Source organism: Sarcophilus harrisii, chromosome 4 (genome assembly GCF_902635505.1).
Source record: "Sarcophilus harrisii chromosome 4, mSarHar1.11, whole genome shotgun sequence".
Lineage (NCBI taxonomy): Eukaryota > Metazoa > Chordata > Mammalia > Dasyuromorphia > Dasyuridae > Sarcophilus > Sarcophilus harrisii.
In genome coordinates, this window is record NC_045429.1 from 349,463,269 (window position 1) to 349,477,030 (window position 13,762).

Below are 13,762 nucleotides of genomic sequence, written 5' to 3' on the forward strand. Positions count from 1 at the left end.
GGGAAGTATGACCCAGGCAGGCAGAGGAAGTACTTATCTCATTATCTAGATGGGGGTTTTTCTTTATGTATCTCCTTCCCCCCTTCCCTCCTCTACCCTCAACCCTCTAGCACAAGATAGATAAGAAGTGATCAATTTAATCAAGATTCTGTTAATAGAGAGATGAAAGGGGAAAAAAATCCCCAGCAACATAGGGAAGAAAAGTAGTCTATAAGTCAAATAAAGTAAACACACATGTGTATGCAGACACACATGTACATCTTACCTATACTAAATGTAGATATACTGCAAATTTATATTATCTAAATTCAATTAGGTCCTTATTGAAGTAAGAGTTCCTTCCTCCCTAATCAATGCCGAACCTCACTTCCCAAGAAGCTAAAAACCTGTTAAATACTTTAAATCCTTCTCACACCCTACCTCCTTCCCACTCCAAAAGGAGTGCAAGTGCCTCTTTACTGACAAAACTGTGGCCATTCAATATGAGCTTCCTCTTTCATTCTTTCCATCTCAAAACCTCTTTACATATCCTAATTTCTCCTTCCTCTCCCCTTCCCTGACAAAGAAATGGCCCTTCTGCTTGGCAAAACTAACTCCCTTGAATGTTATACTTTTTTTTTTTTTTTTGGCCAAGGTAATTGGGGTTAAGTGACTTGCTCAGGGTCACACAGCTAGGAAGTATGAAGTGTCTGAGACCAAATTTGAACTCAGGTCCTCCTGACTTCAGGTCTGACACTCTATCCACTGTACCATCTAATCCCATTTTCTCCCCGCTTCTCTGTGAGAGTACATCTTCAATTATTGCCCCACTCTCAAAATTTTAATTTTTCCTTATCAACTGGTTCTTATCTTAATGCCTTTAAATAAGTCTAATCTCCCCACATCCTTAAAAAAAATTTCACTAGACTCTATCATCTATCTTCTCAAACTATCCTACATTCCACCTCCTATTATCAGTCAAACTTGAGAAAAAGTTATCTGTATTTGCTTCCTCTAATTTCTCCTCTCTGCTCCCTCAGTTCTTAACCTTCTGAAACCTGGCTTCTAATCTCATGAATCAACTGAAACTGCTCTCTTCAAAGTTACCTAAATTGCCACATCTGATCATCTTTCAGTTATCTTTCTCAACCTATCTGCTGCATCTGACATTGTTACCATTACATTCTCCTGGATATTCTTTTCAGGAACTTTCTCGACATTACTCTCCCTTGGTTTTCCTATCTGACAACTACCCATACTCTCCTTTGCTGGCTCATCATCTATATCAAAACATCTTTCATTTTTTCCCCAAGGTTCTGTTCTTGGTCCTCTCCTGCTATACCAACAGTTCTTAATCTGAGGTTTGTCTGAGGTTGTGAAATTGCTTGGTTTTTTTTTGTTTTTGTTTTTGTTTTCATAACTATCTTTTAATATAATTGCCTTCTTTTGTAATTCTAAATATTTTATGTATTTAAAAACATCAGTTTAAGGAACCATCATAGGCTTCACCAGAAAAAAATTAAGAACTCCTGTGTCTGATTCTATATTCTCTCACTTGGTGAGCTTATCAGCTTCTATGGATTTAACTAGTATCTCTATGAAGTTATTTCATATAGATATAGATAGATAGATAGATAAGTATATATATATATATATATATATATATATATATATATCTCCAGTCCTAATCTCTCCCTGAACTAAAGATTAGGAAGCAAGCTAGATGGCACCTAATGAACAGAGCATGAGACATGGAGTCAGGAAGACCCGAGTTCAAATCTGAACCCAGACACTTATTAGCTGTATGACCCTGGGCAAGTCACTTAACCTGTCTGTCTCAGCTTCCTCATCTGTAAAATGGAGATAATGATGGCATCCCAGGACTAATGAGAATAAAATAAGAAAATAACTGTAAAGCATTTTGCAAATCTTAAAGCACTATTTAAATGTTAGCCATTGTTATTACCAACTGAGTATTGCACATTTCAAATCTTAAACTCAACACACTGAACACTGAAGTCATCCTTCTCTTACCACCATTCTCCCCCCTCAACCAAATTCTCCCCTCTTTCAGATTTCACTATTTCTGTTGAAGACACAACCATCTTTCTTTCAGATTCTTAACTTTGGCACCTTCAACTAATTCCTCATTCTTCCTCACCTAGTTTATCCAACCAGTTACCAAATGTCATTTCTACCCTCAAACTATCTCATCTCTTCACAGTATCTTCACAATATATCTACCCCTTCTCTCTACTATACAACTACCATCTTAACTTAGGCCCTCGATGATTTAGATCTCACTCAGAATTAGTCAACTTATAACTGAGCACCCTGCTTCAAGTTCCTTCCCACTCCAGTCCAATCAACACAATGCTATCAAATTAATTTTCTGTAAGTGCAGGTCTGACCAACTCAATCAAATCTAGTAGCTTGCCTCTAGGATAAAATATAAATTCCTTTTTACTTTTTAAAGTCCTATACAACCTATATTTCTACATAGAAATATAGGAAAAAAAGTTAGATATACAAGATACAGGAATCAATGATTCCAGCAATCTACTGTTTGATAAACCCAAAGACTTCAGTTTCTGGGATAAGAACTTCCTATCTGACAAAAACAGTTGAGAAAACTGGAAAATAGTATGGCAGAAATTAGGCACAGGCCAACATCTCACACTCTATACCAAGATAAGGTAGAAATAGGTTTATGAGTTAGTCATAAAGGTGATATTAGTAGCCAATTAGGAAAACGAGGTTACTTATCACATCTTTGGAGAAAGGAAAAATATATGACCAAACAAGAACTATCAAATATTATGAAATGCAAAGTGGATAATTTTGGTTACATTAAATTAAAAAGGTTTTGCACGAACAAAACCAATGCAGTCAAGATTGGAAGGGAAGCAGAAAGTTGGGAGAAATTTTTACAACTACTGTTTCTGATAAAGGCCTCATTTCTAAAATATAGAGAGAATGGAATCAAATTGATAAGAATATTAAATTATTCCCCAATTGATAAATGATTAAAGGATATGAACAGGCAATTTTCAGATGTAGAAATTAAAGCCATCTTTAATATACGAAATAAATCCTCTAAATCACAACTGATTAGAGAAATACAAATTAAACTACCTCACACACCTCTCAGATTGACTGAGATGACAGGAAAAGATAATGATAAATATTGGAGGGGATGTGGTTAAACTAGGACACTAATGCATGGTTGGTGTAATTGTGAAATGATCCAGTCATTCTGGAGAGAAATTTGGAGCTATGCCCAAAGGGCATAAATTATGCACACCCTTGGATCCAGAAGTTCCACTACTGAGTTTGTATCTCAAAGAGATCATGAAAAAGGGAAAAGGACCCATATGTACAAAAACATTTGTAGCAGCTCTTTCTGTAGTGGCAAGGCATTGCAAATTGAAGGGATGTCCAAAAATTAGGAAATGGCTAAATAAGTTGTGGCATATAAATGTAATGGCATACTATTGTTCTATTAAGCAATGATGAGGCAAGCAGATTTCAGAAAACCCTGGAAGGGTGATAGAGTGAAGTGAGCAGAACCAAGAGAACACTGTACCCTGCAACAGTAAGACTGTATGATGAAACACTTTCCCAGCAAGACAGGGATCCTAGACAATTCTAAGAGTTTTGGGATAGAAAATGCCATCCACATCCAGAAACTAAATACAGATTAAAAGAATACTGTTTTTATTTTTTGGATGTTTTTTTCTTTCTCGTGGTTTTTTCCTTTTTTTATGACTTTTCTTTCAGAACATGACTAATATAATTGTATATGTATAATCTATATCAGATTGTTTGCTATCTTGGGAAAGGGAAGAGGGGAAGGGAAGGAGGGAGAAAAAAATTGGAATTCAAAATCTTACAAAAATGAATGTTGAAAACTATCTTTACATGAAAGTGGAAAAATAATATTAAGCTGAAAAAATATAAAATTATTTGAAAAAGTTCAGGCAGCTATTTAATCAGCACCAGGTTCAGTAACAGTAAACAGTGAATGCTGACACAAGTAACATACAGATTTACATCTGAAAAAGCAACAAAATATTTCAGTCCCATATTCAAATTGCATTCCTTTATTTTTAGCTATCTTTCTATGCTTAGTCCTGTTGGGAAACAGAGATTATGGACTATATGAACTTAAAAGAATCCTTCTAGGGTCAGCAAATTTATAAAAATATATGCTTCTAAATTCTAAAAACTGCTATCTTCTTTTTGTTCTTTTTCAGAAGCACTTATTCCAGGTTTCAATTATTCCTCATCATTCTATATATTCCATGTATTACAAGGCAAAACAATCAAATCATCAGCATAAGTGTCTACAAAACTGAAAATACATTCGAGGAAAATGGCAATAAAGTACATAGCAAATAGAAAAAGAAAGCCCCCCAAATTGCTATAAGTTGTCAGATGAAAGCCCCTATGACAGAGTAATGTATTAGACAAGTACATTAGTATTTACCAGTTCATATCAAAACCATACCAGATTTAAAAGCTGGTTTATTTTATAATCTCTCTTCTTCTACCCATTCCTAGCCTCTTCTCAGTTCACCAAGATTCTCAAGTAGGAAGAAACTAAAGAAGCCTGCTCCATTTATTGGGGAATTACCACTACCTATTGCTCAACTGAGGTTTTCCCCCATATCAAGTTTTTGGAAAACAAAAATTAACTTTAATACACAAAAACTATTAATACCTCTAATCTAATACTCATTTGTAAAGCAAAATTCTGCATTTGAAAGCATAAGGGGAACATCCTTATGGAACTACTTAAGTACTAAATGAATGTGGTTTTAATATAGTCTTACCTCATAGATGTACAGAATGTTAAGAACTGGAAGAGACATTTGAGATCATTTGGTTCAACTCTCTCATTTTTACAAATAAGAAAATTAAGGCTAATTTATGAGCAAGCAGAATGGATACCAAGAGTATTTATAGCAAGGTACCAGTATACAAAGCCTTAATTTGACTCTTAGGGATACAATTTAATAACAATGCATAAAATTTTCACTCAAAATGTATGTTCTTCCAGAGCCTCTAAGAGTTATACAAAACTCTTAAGAAAATAGATTTTAAATATAATGCCAATTAAAAACAGGCCCTGGAAAAGAAAAAAAAAGACATTTTCTTAGGTATAATGGCATACTCTTTACTCTTTGTACTTGATTATACAAAAATTAAAGTGCATTCAAGACGATAAAAACTCAGTTTTAAAGTACCTTTCTGGAAGCTACTGAGCTAGAACCTTCTCATACCTGTTGGATAGTAGGCTTGGGAGTACTGCGCTGAGGGTGTGTAGTTACTATATTTCTGGGAGGAGCTGACCATTGTTTGAGGCCCTTGCTGAACATGAACAGATGTGGCGCTGGGCTGGAGGGTATACGTAACCTCAGTTGGAAACCTCTGCAGTACAGGAAATGGAACCCCTTTATCTGAGAAAGTGGGGGAAGTCTCCACCTGTCCTGGGTGCATCCCAAGGGAGTTCTGCCACGTTCTAGGAGGGATCGGGGTCCGATCTAAACCTTTCAGCGGGAAAGTGCTGTGGTTGTGGGATGAAGTTGATACGTAGGAATAAGGAGACAAACTATCTCGCCGGAATGACCGGTGAAACTGTCCTACGGCCACTGGTCCTGCATAAAAAAGTAAGAGCACGTTTACTAGTTTTACATGACAATAGCAGATACAGTAAAGTAAGGGTAGCAAACTGTGTTACTCTTGATCTGTACATAATGTAATTCTCAGTTATTTTGAAGATGTTAAGCACTAGTAAACTATTTCAGTATTCATAACTTAAAACTAAAAATTTGATTTCTTTAGTACCCAAAACTTTACAAGACCATCCTGTGGCAAAACACTAACACCTAGTCATAACAGGCCAAATACTTGGTGTTGACAGCAGTTATACATCGAAAGGGAGATGATCAGGTAAAAATTGTTTCACCTGTGCTGACTCACATAACCAGTATTTGTCAGTATGTGAGCTATACACTAAGAGTTTTAAGACACTTTAGATTTTAGCTGCAACTTAAAGGAAGCCAGTAGGTGGAGATGAGACTTTCTTTCTAGTGACTTTCCTTGATGAATACCTTACCTAAGAAAATTGAAGATTTATTAAGATTAGGAAAAGAATAAACTCCCCTTCTTCCTTAAAAAAAAAAAAAAAAAAAACTTCTGGAAGATCCAGTAATTCTTTCAGGCTACTTAGATACCAAGGAGTATAGAATGGATATAAAAATAAGCAAATTCCTACAAGAAAATTAAGAAATGAAGATATATTTAGCACACTTTTTTTTTTTTAATTCCTGTTCCTTTTAGTTTTTTTTTCATGGAAATTTGTGCTTTTAGAAACTTAAATGGAAAATCATTAACCCCTTGTAGCCATAGTTCAAAACATTTCTCATACCAAACTCTCCCCTCTCCATTCTAAGTACTCCCATCTTATTCCAGGTTCTAATCACTTCAAGCTCAGATCATCAGTATAAAAGCTTCCTGTCTGACCTCCATGATAACTATTTCCTCACCCTCCATATCTCAACCTCTCACTGATTCATGTCACACTTATTTTCCTTTTTCAGCATATCATTTCACTGCTCAGAAATTTTCCATTGCTCTCCATCAATTCCATACTCTTGGTTTCTTATTTGCTTTTACTTCTCAAAACTTATGGTGTGACTACTTCATCCAGTGAGTCAAAACCCAACTCATTTATAAATTATAATCTTAGAGAGTTGTCTGAAGGAGGCTCAGAGAGTTAATTGTCCACAATCACACAATTAGAATCAGGAGTGGAATTTGAATCTAGGTCTCCATATTCCGATTCCAAAATTCTATCTTCCACTATGCTGCCACTCTACAAGTTTTCCATTTTAATCAAACAGGTCTCCTTATTGTCCTGCAAATATAATACACTTTTCTGCCCTCAGCCTCATTCCATGCCTCTTTTAAAATCTTGCCCATACTTCAAGTCCCCATTGAAACCTGTCACAACTAATACAGCCTTGGATCAATCCTTTAATCCTTAAATTATATCACTTGTTTTATGTTACTGTCTCTGCCTCTGAACTGTTTAGTCCTTGAGAGAAAAAAAAAAAATGATACTTGTGCATCCAATACAACACCTGGTTAGCATTCAATAAATGCTGTAAATATTTTCAACAAGTGAATGACTAAATTCTTGATGAAATGTAGAAAAGATTTTTTAAAAATAATTTGTTAAGAGAAATGTAACATATAAAGCTAATACAAATCTGAGAAGTTGAAATTTTAGACTATAATTTTTAAAACATTACTAGGCAAAACTATTCTAATTCCTAGGGTAAATCTTCTACACTGAGATATCTGCCTCTATTGCTTGTAGACCAACTGCTTCCTTTATGTTATTTTGGTTTGCTAATCAGTAAATAAAACTAAATTCTTCTACTTCCTAAAGTAGTAGCTAAAGTCCCCATCATGATAACACATTCATTATCTAAACTCATTAAAGATCCTTTTTACTTAATTGACTATAAAACTGAAAAATAAATTGAATAAAAAAAAAAGAAACAATCACTAAAAAAAAGCAAAACAAAATAACAAGTCCATAAATAAAGCACTAAAGCTCCAGAAATAAAATAATCTAAAAGACTTATAAGACCTGAAACACCAGGAAAAAGCTAAGTTTTATTTGGGGGCCTGACTTGCCTCTCTTTTGTTTTAGCTAATATACTAAATAAATAAATGATACTTCAGGGTATTTATTACATGATATGTCTTCTCTGTTGTCTGACAACATTACCTGCTTTTTGAAGACAGTACCTGTATGGAAAATTTTATCAATTTAGGAACTCCATCAACCCATTCAGATACATAACTTCTGAAATGTATAATCTAAGAGCTGACTTGGCACACTAAGAAATTGAGCTGTTTATAGTAGGTCACAAAGCCACAAAGCAAGGCGACCCCAGGCTTTCTGGATTCTGAGGCCAGTTGTCCAAAAACTAGATTTTCTGGCAATTATGTAATAAAGAAAATAAATAACAAAGTGACCACCAGAGACATTACCCAGCTAATATCCTCTTCCCTCAAGGTCTAATTTCACTGAAAAGTCAAAAGTACTAAGTCAAAAAATAAAGTTACCATAATTCAGAAGAAACTGGGTTAGGTTACATTTAACCTAACTTAAAAGAATTACTATTAGGTCACTTTTCCTTTTTTTTTTTCTTAATGGTTTAAAAGCTGGTTCAAGTCCTGTATCTAATATATGGTTGTAGAAAGTTGAGCAAGCTATTAAACCACAACTCCTTATGGCCTTTGGGACTCTAAAGTGTAGAGGGCACAATCACCTTTGATTGACAAACTCATGGATCATGTCCAAAATCACAAGAAAACTCACAGATATAAAGAATTGTCACAATGCTGGGGGACAAGTCTGCCTACATGCACAGCTTATGCATCTATGACACAAGGCTACTAAAACCATTTCTTCTGAGATTTGGGACCATCTCTTCAATGGAAAGATTTCTTTGGGTGTCCAATGCCTCCAGCTACATGGTTAAACTGTGCCTCTGAATTTAAAGTATATTTCAAATGAGACAATCTTCAAGCTTCCTGGACATGTTTCATTATGATTTTATATATAGATTCCTTCCAGTATAAGTACCTGTTTTCTGAGGTCAATTTGTAATTTTTTAAGTGCTACTGACCCCCAAAATAGGAAAATTGTGGACTTTTCAGGATGACTTCAAAGGCCCACAATCCAACTTCATTTTGCAAATGAAGAGACTGAACAGAAGAAACAACAGAAGTCTATGATCACTTTTTGAGAAAAATCTTTTTAAAAGATTAAGAACAACTTCCTCATTCTATCTTCAAGTCCATCTCTTAAGAATTCTATTCTGACCAAAGTTCTGTTCTATTCAGATTTTATATATGTGTGTGTATACATATATTTATGTATAATATGAAATACTTATTACATATGTATGTAATCTATACTATGCAGATTATATGTATATAACATAGAGCTAGATAGAAAGAAAAAAAAAAAAAGAACAGAACTGAATAGAACAGAACATTGATGGTCAGAATAGAACTCTTAAGAAATGGCCCTTAAGAACAGGAGGAAGTACTTGTTCTTTCTCTGAAGTACTTGTTCTTTCTCTATTAAAAGATCTTTTTCAAATAAGTGGTCACAGATTTCAGTTATACATAGAGAGTTCTAATGGAATTCAGTTTTGCAAATATGGATCTTTTCCAATGTATATTCCCAATATATATCCAATGTATATTCCAATATAGAATTATAAAAATTCTAGCTTCTATTGTAACTGAGTCTGAACTAATTAATTAATCTTCAGACCATAATGCCAAAACTTTTTTATGCTCTTCCTGGACCTATAATGTTTAATGGTATTCTCCTACCTTCCTGGGCCCAACTAAGTAGTAAAATGATATTTTCCTGAATGCATAAGTTAGGAAATCTACCCTTAAAATTTTTTTCTTTCAGATCTGAGTTGAAGTTTGACCAACATTTTAAAATTATGTTATTCTTAAGCATAGGAAATGAGAAAACTCATGTATTGAAATACAAAGTTATACAAGTTCCATAATAGTGGGGGCAAAAGGAAAAGAACAAAAGACAAAGTTAAGAAAGGGGAAGAGAATAAGTATTTAAACATTGCCTACTATGTGTCAAGTGCTTTTTACAAATAATCTAATTTGGTCCTTACAAAGATGCTCTTGCATCTCCATTTTAGAGCTGAGGAAACTGAAGCAGAGGTTAATCGACCAGAATCACCAAAATCACGGATTTTAATTCAGGTCTTCCTGACTATCTACTGAATCATCAAGCTGCCTATCCTTAACTATGGTTAAAACAGAAGTATTCCTAGACTTTCACAAACCTACAGCAAGACTCCATTCTATTCAAATCAACAGTCTTCCCTACCTATAATGACCCTCTTAGGGATTTTAATTTAACATTGCTTAGTTCATATTTGCCATACATTGTATATGGTTTTGAGATATGAATGGCCCAGTTAGCAATGAGAAATAATAAAGGTTAGAATTCAAGTGAGAAACAGACAATAAATACCTAGATGGAGATATCACATATGCACAATTAATAGATATTGAAAGGAAATCCTTCTTTAAAAATAATGCAGGAATTTTTAAAACTCTATATATCACCTAAAGAACTTATCTGAATTAAATCATTCATTTGATGGCGGTGTTTTTTTTTCTTCTGATTTAATAAAGATCTAGAAACTGTTGCTCCTTCGATTAAAAATTATTTATTTCCTGAGTGTAGAAAAGTTAGAAAAAAGTCATAGAGGAAAAAGAGAATGAAAACTTGAGTGTTAATGTATCTAAAGAAGACAACAGATAACAGATTCCATTGCTGTGTCTATGTCAACAGACATAGTTTTCCAGTCACTTTTCTTTTTGTTCACCAGGTAGTTGAGGCTGGGCTGGTGACAAATCTGGGAGCTTACCAATTAATGCCTTGGTTGACACATTTCCTTTCTCTATCAGAATCAATGACCACAACATAAGTTCTTCTAATGGATGAATATACTGCCATTGCAATGCTATTTTTTCAACTTCATTCACTTAAAAGGCCCTAGCCTCTGTTAGAAAGCTAAGGAGTCATCAACACTTAATTCAATCACCACCTATTCTCATCTTTCAAAACCCAAGAAAATTAAGTCCTTTTGCATAATCTAGAAGCTAATCTACTTCAGAAGCTAAGTAGTCCCATAGGGTAATTCCATACTTATTACCTTCAATAGTTTTTCCCCTCTAATTCTAAAAAGCACAGAAATGCCAACAGGTTAAGTCTACATTGAAAGTTATTATTCTTGTAGTTGAAAGGAAAATCAAGTTGAATTGTTTTCATCATAATTTGTTGATTTCTCCTAGATCATTTTGCTTTGTAATCTGTGATTTCAATAGTCAGAGAATGGAGTTCTCTGCATCTTAATCTTGTAACTTCTAGGTTTCTGGGAATTGTGTCAGAAATGAAGGTTATAAATGTCTTTAAAAAATAAAATAGTTCAAATGGCATGAACCTTTTCTTTTGCAGGAATACTAAAAGGTTAGTTATGCCCAGTGGCATACCTTCCCAAATAGGGTGAACCCTAAAAATTAAAACAACATAAATGCTATTAATTTCAAACACTTAACTTTCTCTAAATGTTGTGCTTTATTGAGTAAAAGCTGCCATCTGGATCATAACCCTAGTTTGCATCTTGAGAACAGCTCCAAAATTTCAATCAATATTAAACCCTACAAGTTCAATCAAATGATTTGTAATGGGGATGAGATGTAATAGTCCTCATTTAAATAAAAAAATATGCTTGTACTTTGTTCTAAGACACATAAACAATCACCACCATTTTTGTTGTTACCGTAAGATGCACATATCACTACCATATGTAACTGCACAACATTTCTACTTTGTCCCGGCATGTCCAAAATTCTATCATTTTCTTTCTGTGATTTTTTCCAGTTCCCTCTCACTTGGGCTTTCATCGTGTTTCTCTCACATGTAACAAGCAATCCCGTTTCCCATTCCTTTGTGGAAAAGAGGGGTCCTTTTTCAAGGCTTCTTCCTAAGAACACACAGCCTGGCAAAGATCTAAATATCCGCGGATGTATCTGAGGAAGGCCAAAGGAGGTGACAATGTACAGGCAGGTGGATAGTCACTGATGCGTTCTGATACTTAAGCGTCTTCAGGGATGCAAGGTGATGGCTTGACCACCGGAGCTGGGCTGCCACCCTTGAGAATGGGGACAGCCGGATGTCTCAAAGAAAAAACTGGCGTATGGAAAGAGGACGTGGTGGGGCCTAAAGAGATTTGGGGGGAAGGGGCTGTCCTGATGTCTCAGAGGCCCTGCCAGGGGCCTGGAAGAAAGCCAGCTGGGGGGAGGGCTGGATGTCGCCTCCAAGGCAAATGAGCACAGGACCCTCAAGGTGTAGCCGAGTCCCTGCCCCACCTCCTCCCCCTCCCGATTTCTCTTAGGAAAGGGCAACGACCCTTCAGACGGTTGACCCCCCACCCCCAACCCGGCCTGGACAAGGAATCCCGCCGGAGCCCGGAGGCGAGGGTGCGTGGAGGCCACTCACCGTGAGGTTCAGGCCGGGCCCCCGAGGGCGGGGGTGGCGGCGGCGGCTCCTGGTGCTGCAGCGGGGAGGTGGAGGCCGAGGCCGAAGCCGAGGCGGAGGTGAGCAGCAACCTCTGGAAGCGGTTGGGCGGTCGGCAGGAGACCTCGAGGCCGGCCGCCAGCTTGGCCTTGTTGGCGCTGGTGAGGCGCTTGAGGTGCACCAGCAGCTGGGGCTGGTCGCGTCGGAAGTGCGGGCTGTGAAAGTGGTGCAGGGGCCCGTCGCCCGCCGGCCCGCCCCCCCCGGGCCCCGGGCCGGGCCCCGCCGGCCCGGGCCCCCCGAGCACCACCTTGCGGAAGCCGTAGAGGTTGAGCTGACGGATGAAGCTCGTGAAGTTGGTGGTTTTGAAGAGCTCGGGCTCGGCCCCCCCGGCACCGCCCCCGCCCCCGCCGCCCCCGCCGCCGCCCCCGCCGCCTGCCCCTGGCGGGCTCAGCAGCTCCGCCTCGAAAAGCGGCTGGTCGATGAGCAGGCCCTCGCCGCGCCCGTCCCACCGGATGGAGCGGTAGCGCGGGCTGTTCACCAACCGCCACAGTTTGGCTGGGAAGTTATTGGGGTTGATGGGCGTGGAGAGCAGTGCCTCCTCCATCGCCCTCGATGCCCGGGCCTCGCCCCGCCGTCGCCGCCGAGCCCGGCTCTCCCACCCCGTTCTCGATCCCCCCGGGGCTTCGCCTCGCCCTCCCCCCTCCTACTCCCCCGCTCCCCGCCCTGACCTCCCGGAGACCGTTAGTGCGCGAGGCCTCGCCGCTCCTTCAAACCCGGCCAATGGGGCCTCGAGTTCCCTCCGCGCGCCTGCTTGCTCGCTGGGGCGAACGCTCTCCGCGTCGCCCCCGCCCCTCTCTCCAGAGGGCTCTCCCCTCCCCCAAAAGGAGCTCGCCCGAAGCCGAGCGAGCCCGGGGGGCCGGGGAGGCCCAGAGCCGGTGGCCACCCGCCGCCCACCTGGCCGCGTGGCCGCTGGCCTCAGCCGCTGCAAGAAACAAACCTCGTTCCGTTAAGGAACCCAGTGTGACCCCACCCCCACCCCCAGCGAATAAATGAGTGGCGGGAAGAAAGGGGGTGGGAGCTGGGAACGGGGTGCATGGGGAGTTTGCAAGCAAAGCCCATCAAGCTGCAGAAATATCGTGGTGGTGTAGGATGGGATGGGGATGGATTCACAGGACTTTTTAGTTCAAATCTTCGGGTGACCTTAGGCAGATCATTTAATCTGTTTAAAACTCCATAAAAATAAGGAATGGAGGCAATGGGGTCAGATGTTTATTATCATTTAGAGAAGTACAGGAATCCTGTGCTGAGATTTGGGAGCCTTTGCCCAGCCAGTGTATTAACTTTGGTGTGGCTAAAGGCAAAATGTGAAATCGAGGTCAAATGGCAAGGGCGGAGAAGGAAAACAGCCATCCCAGTTACTTGGGAAAACTCGATTCTATTCCCACAGGTTTAGTTAGAAGTAACCAGAAAGAAAGGAAAATCTGAGACAAATGGGAAATAGCTTTTCAGGATCTTGAGTTCAATTCTCCCCTGCCAGAAGCCAAAGAGTTGAAGTGACTTTATGTCTATCAACGGAGAAGAGGAAGTCCAAAAAAGGGGGGAGGTTGTCAATGAAGGATATATATTGCC

The 13,762-nt window shown here is 38.7% G+C and overlaps 1 protein-coding gene across 7 annotated transcripts in view; it reads right to left on the reverse strand.

Annotated features, from left to right (window-relative positions):
* The window catches only part of HSF5 (heat shock transcription factor 5), a 41,664-nt gene extending 28,835 nt beyond the window's left edge, over positions 1-12,829 (reverse strand). For 3 of the 7 annotated variants that reach the window (XM_031966486.1, XM_031966485.1, XM_031966484.1), the window contains exons 1-2: positions 12,116-12,825; positions 5,265-5,639 (exon numbers count right to left, since the gene is read on the reverse strand). In XM_031966486.1, coding sequence (XP_031822346.1) covers positions 5,265-5,639; positions 12,116-12,737 — 997 coding nt within the window. In that variant the 5' untranslated portion in view covers positions 12,738-12,825. Of the gene's footprint in view, positions 1-5,264; positions 5,640-12,115 lie in introns of all 7 variants that reach the window. The other 4 variants (XM_031966488.1, XM_031966489.1, XM_031966487.1 and 1 more) reach the window with 4 other exon arrangements.
* Positions 12,830-13,762: the final 933 nt, after the last annotated feature.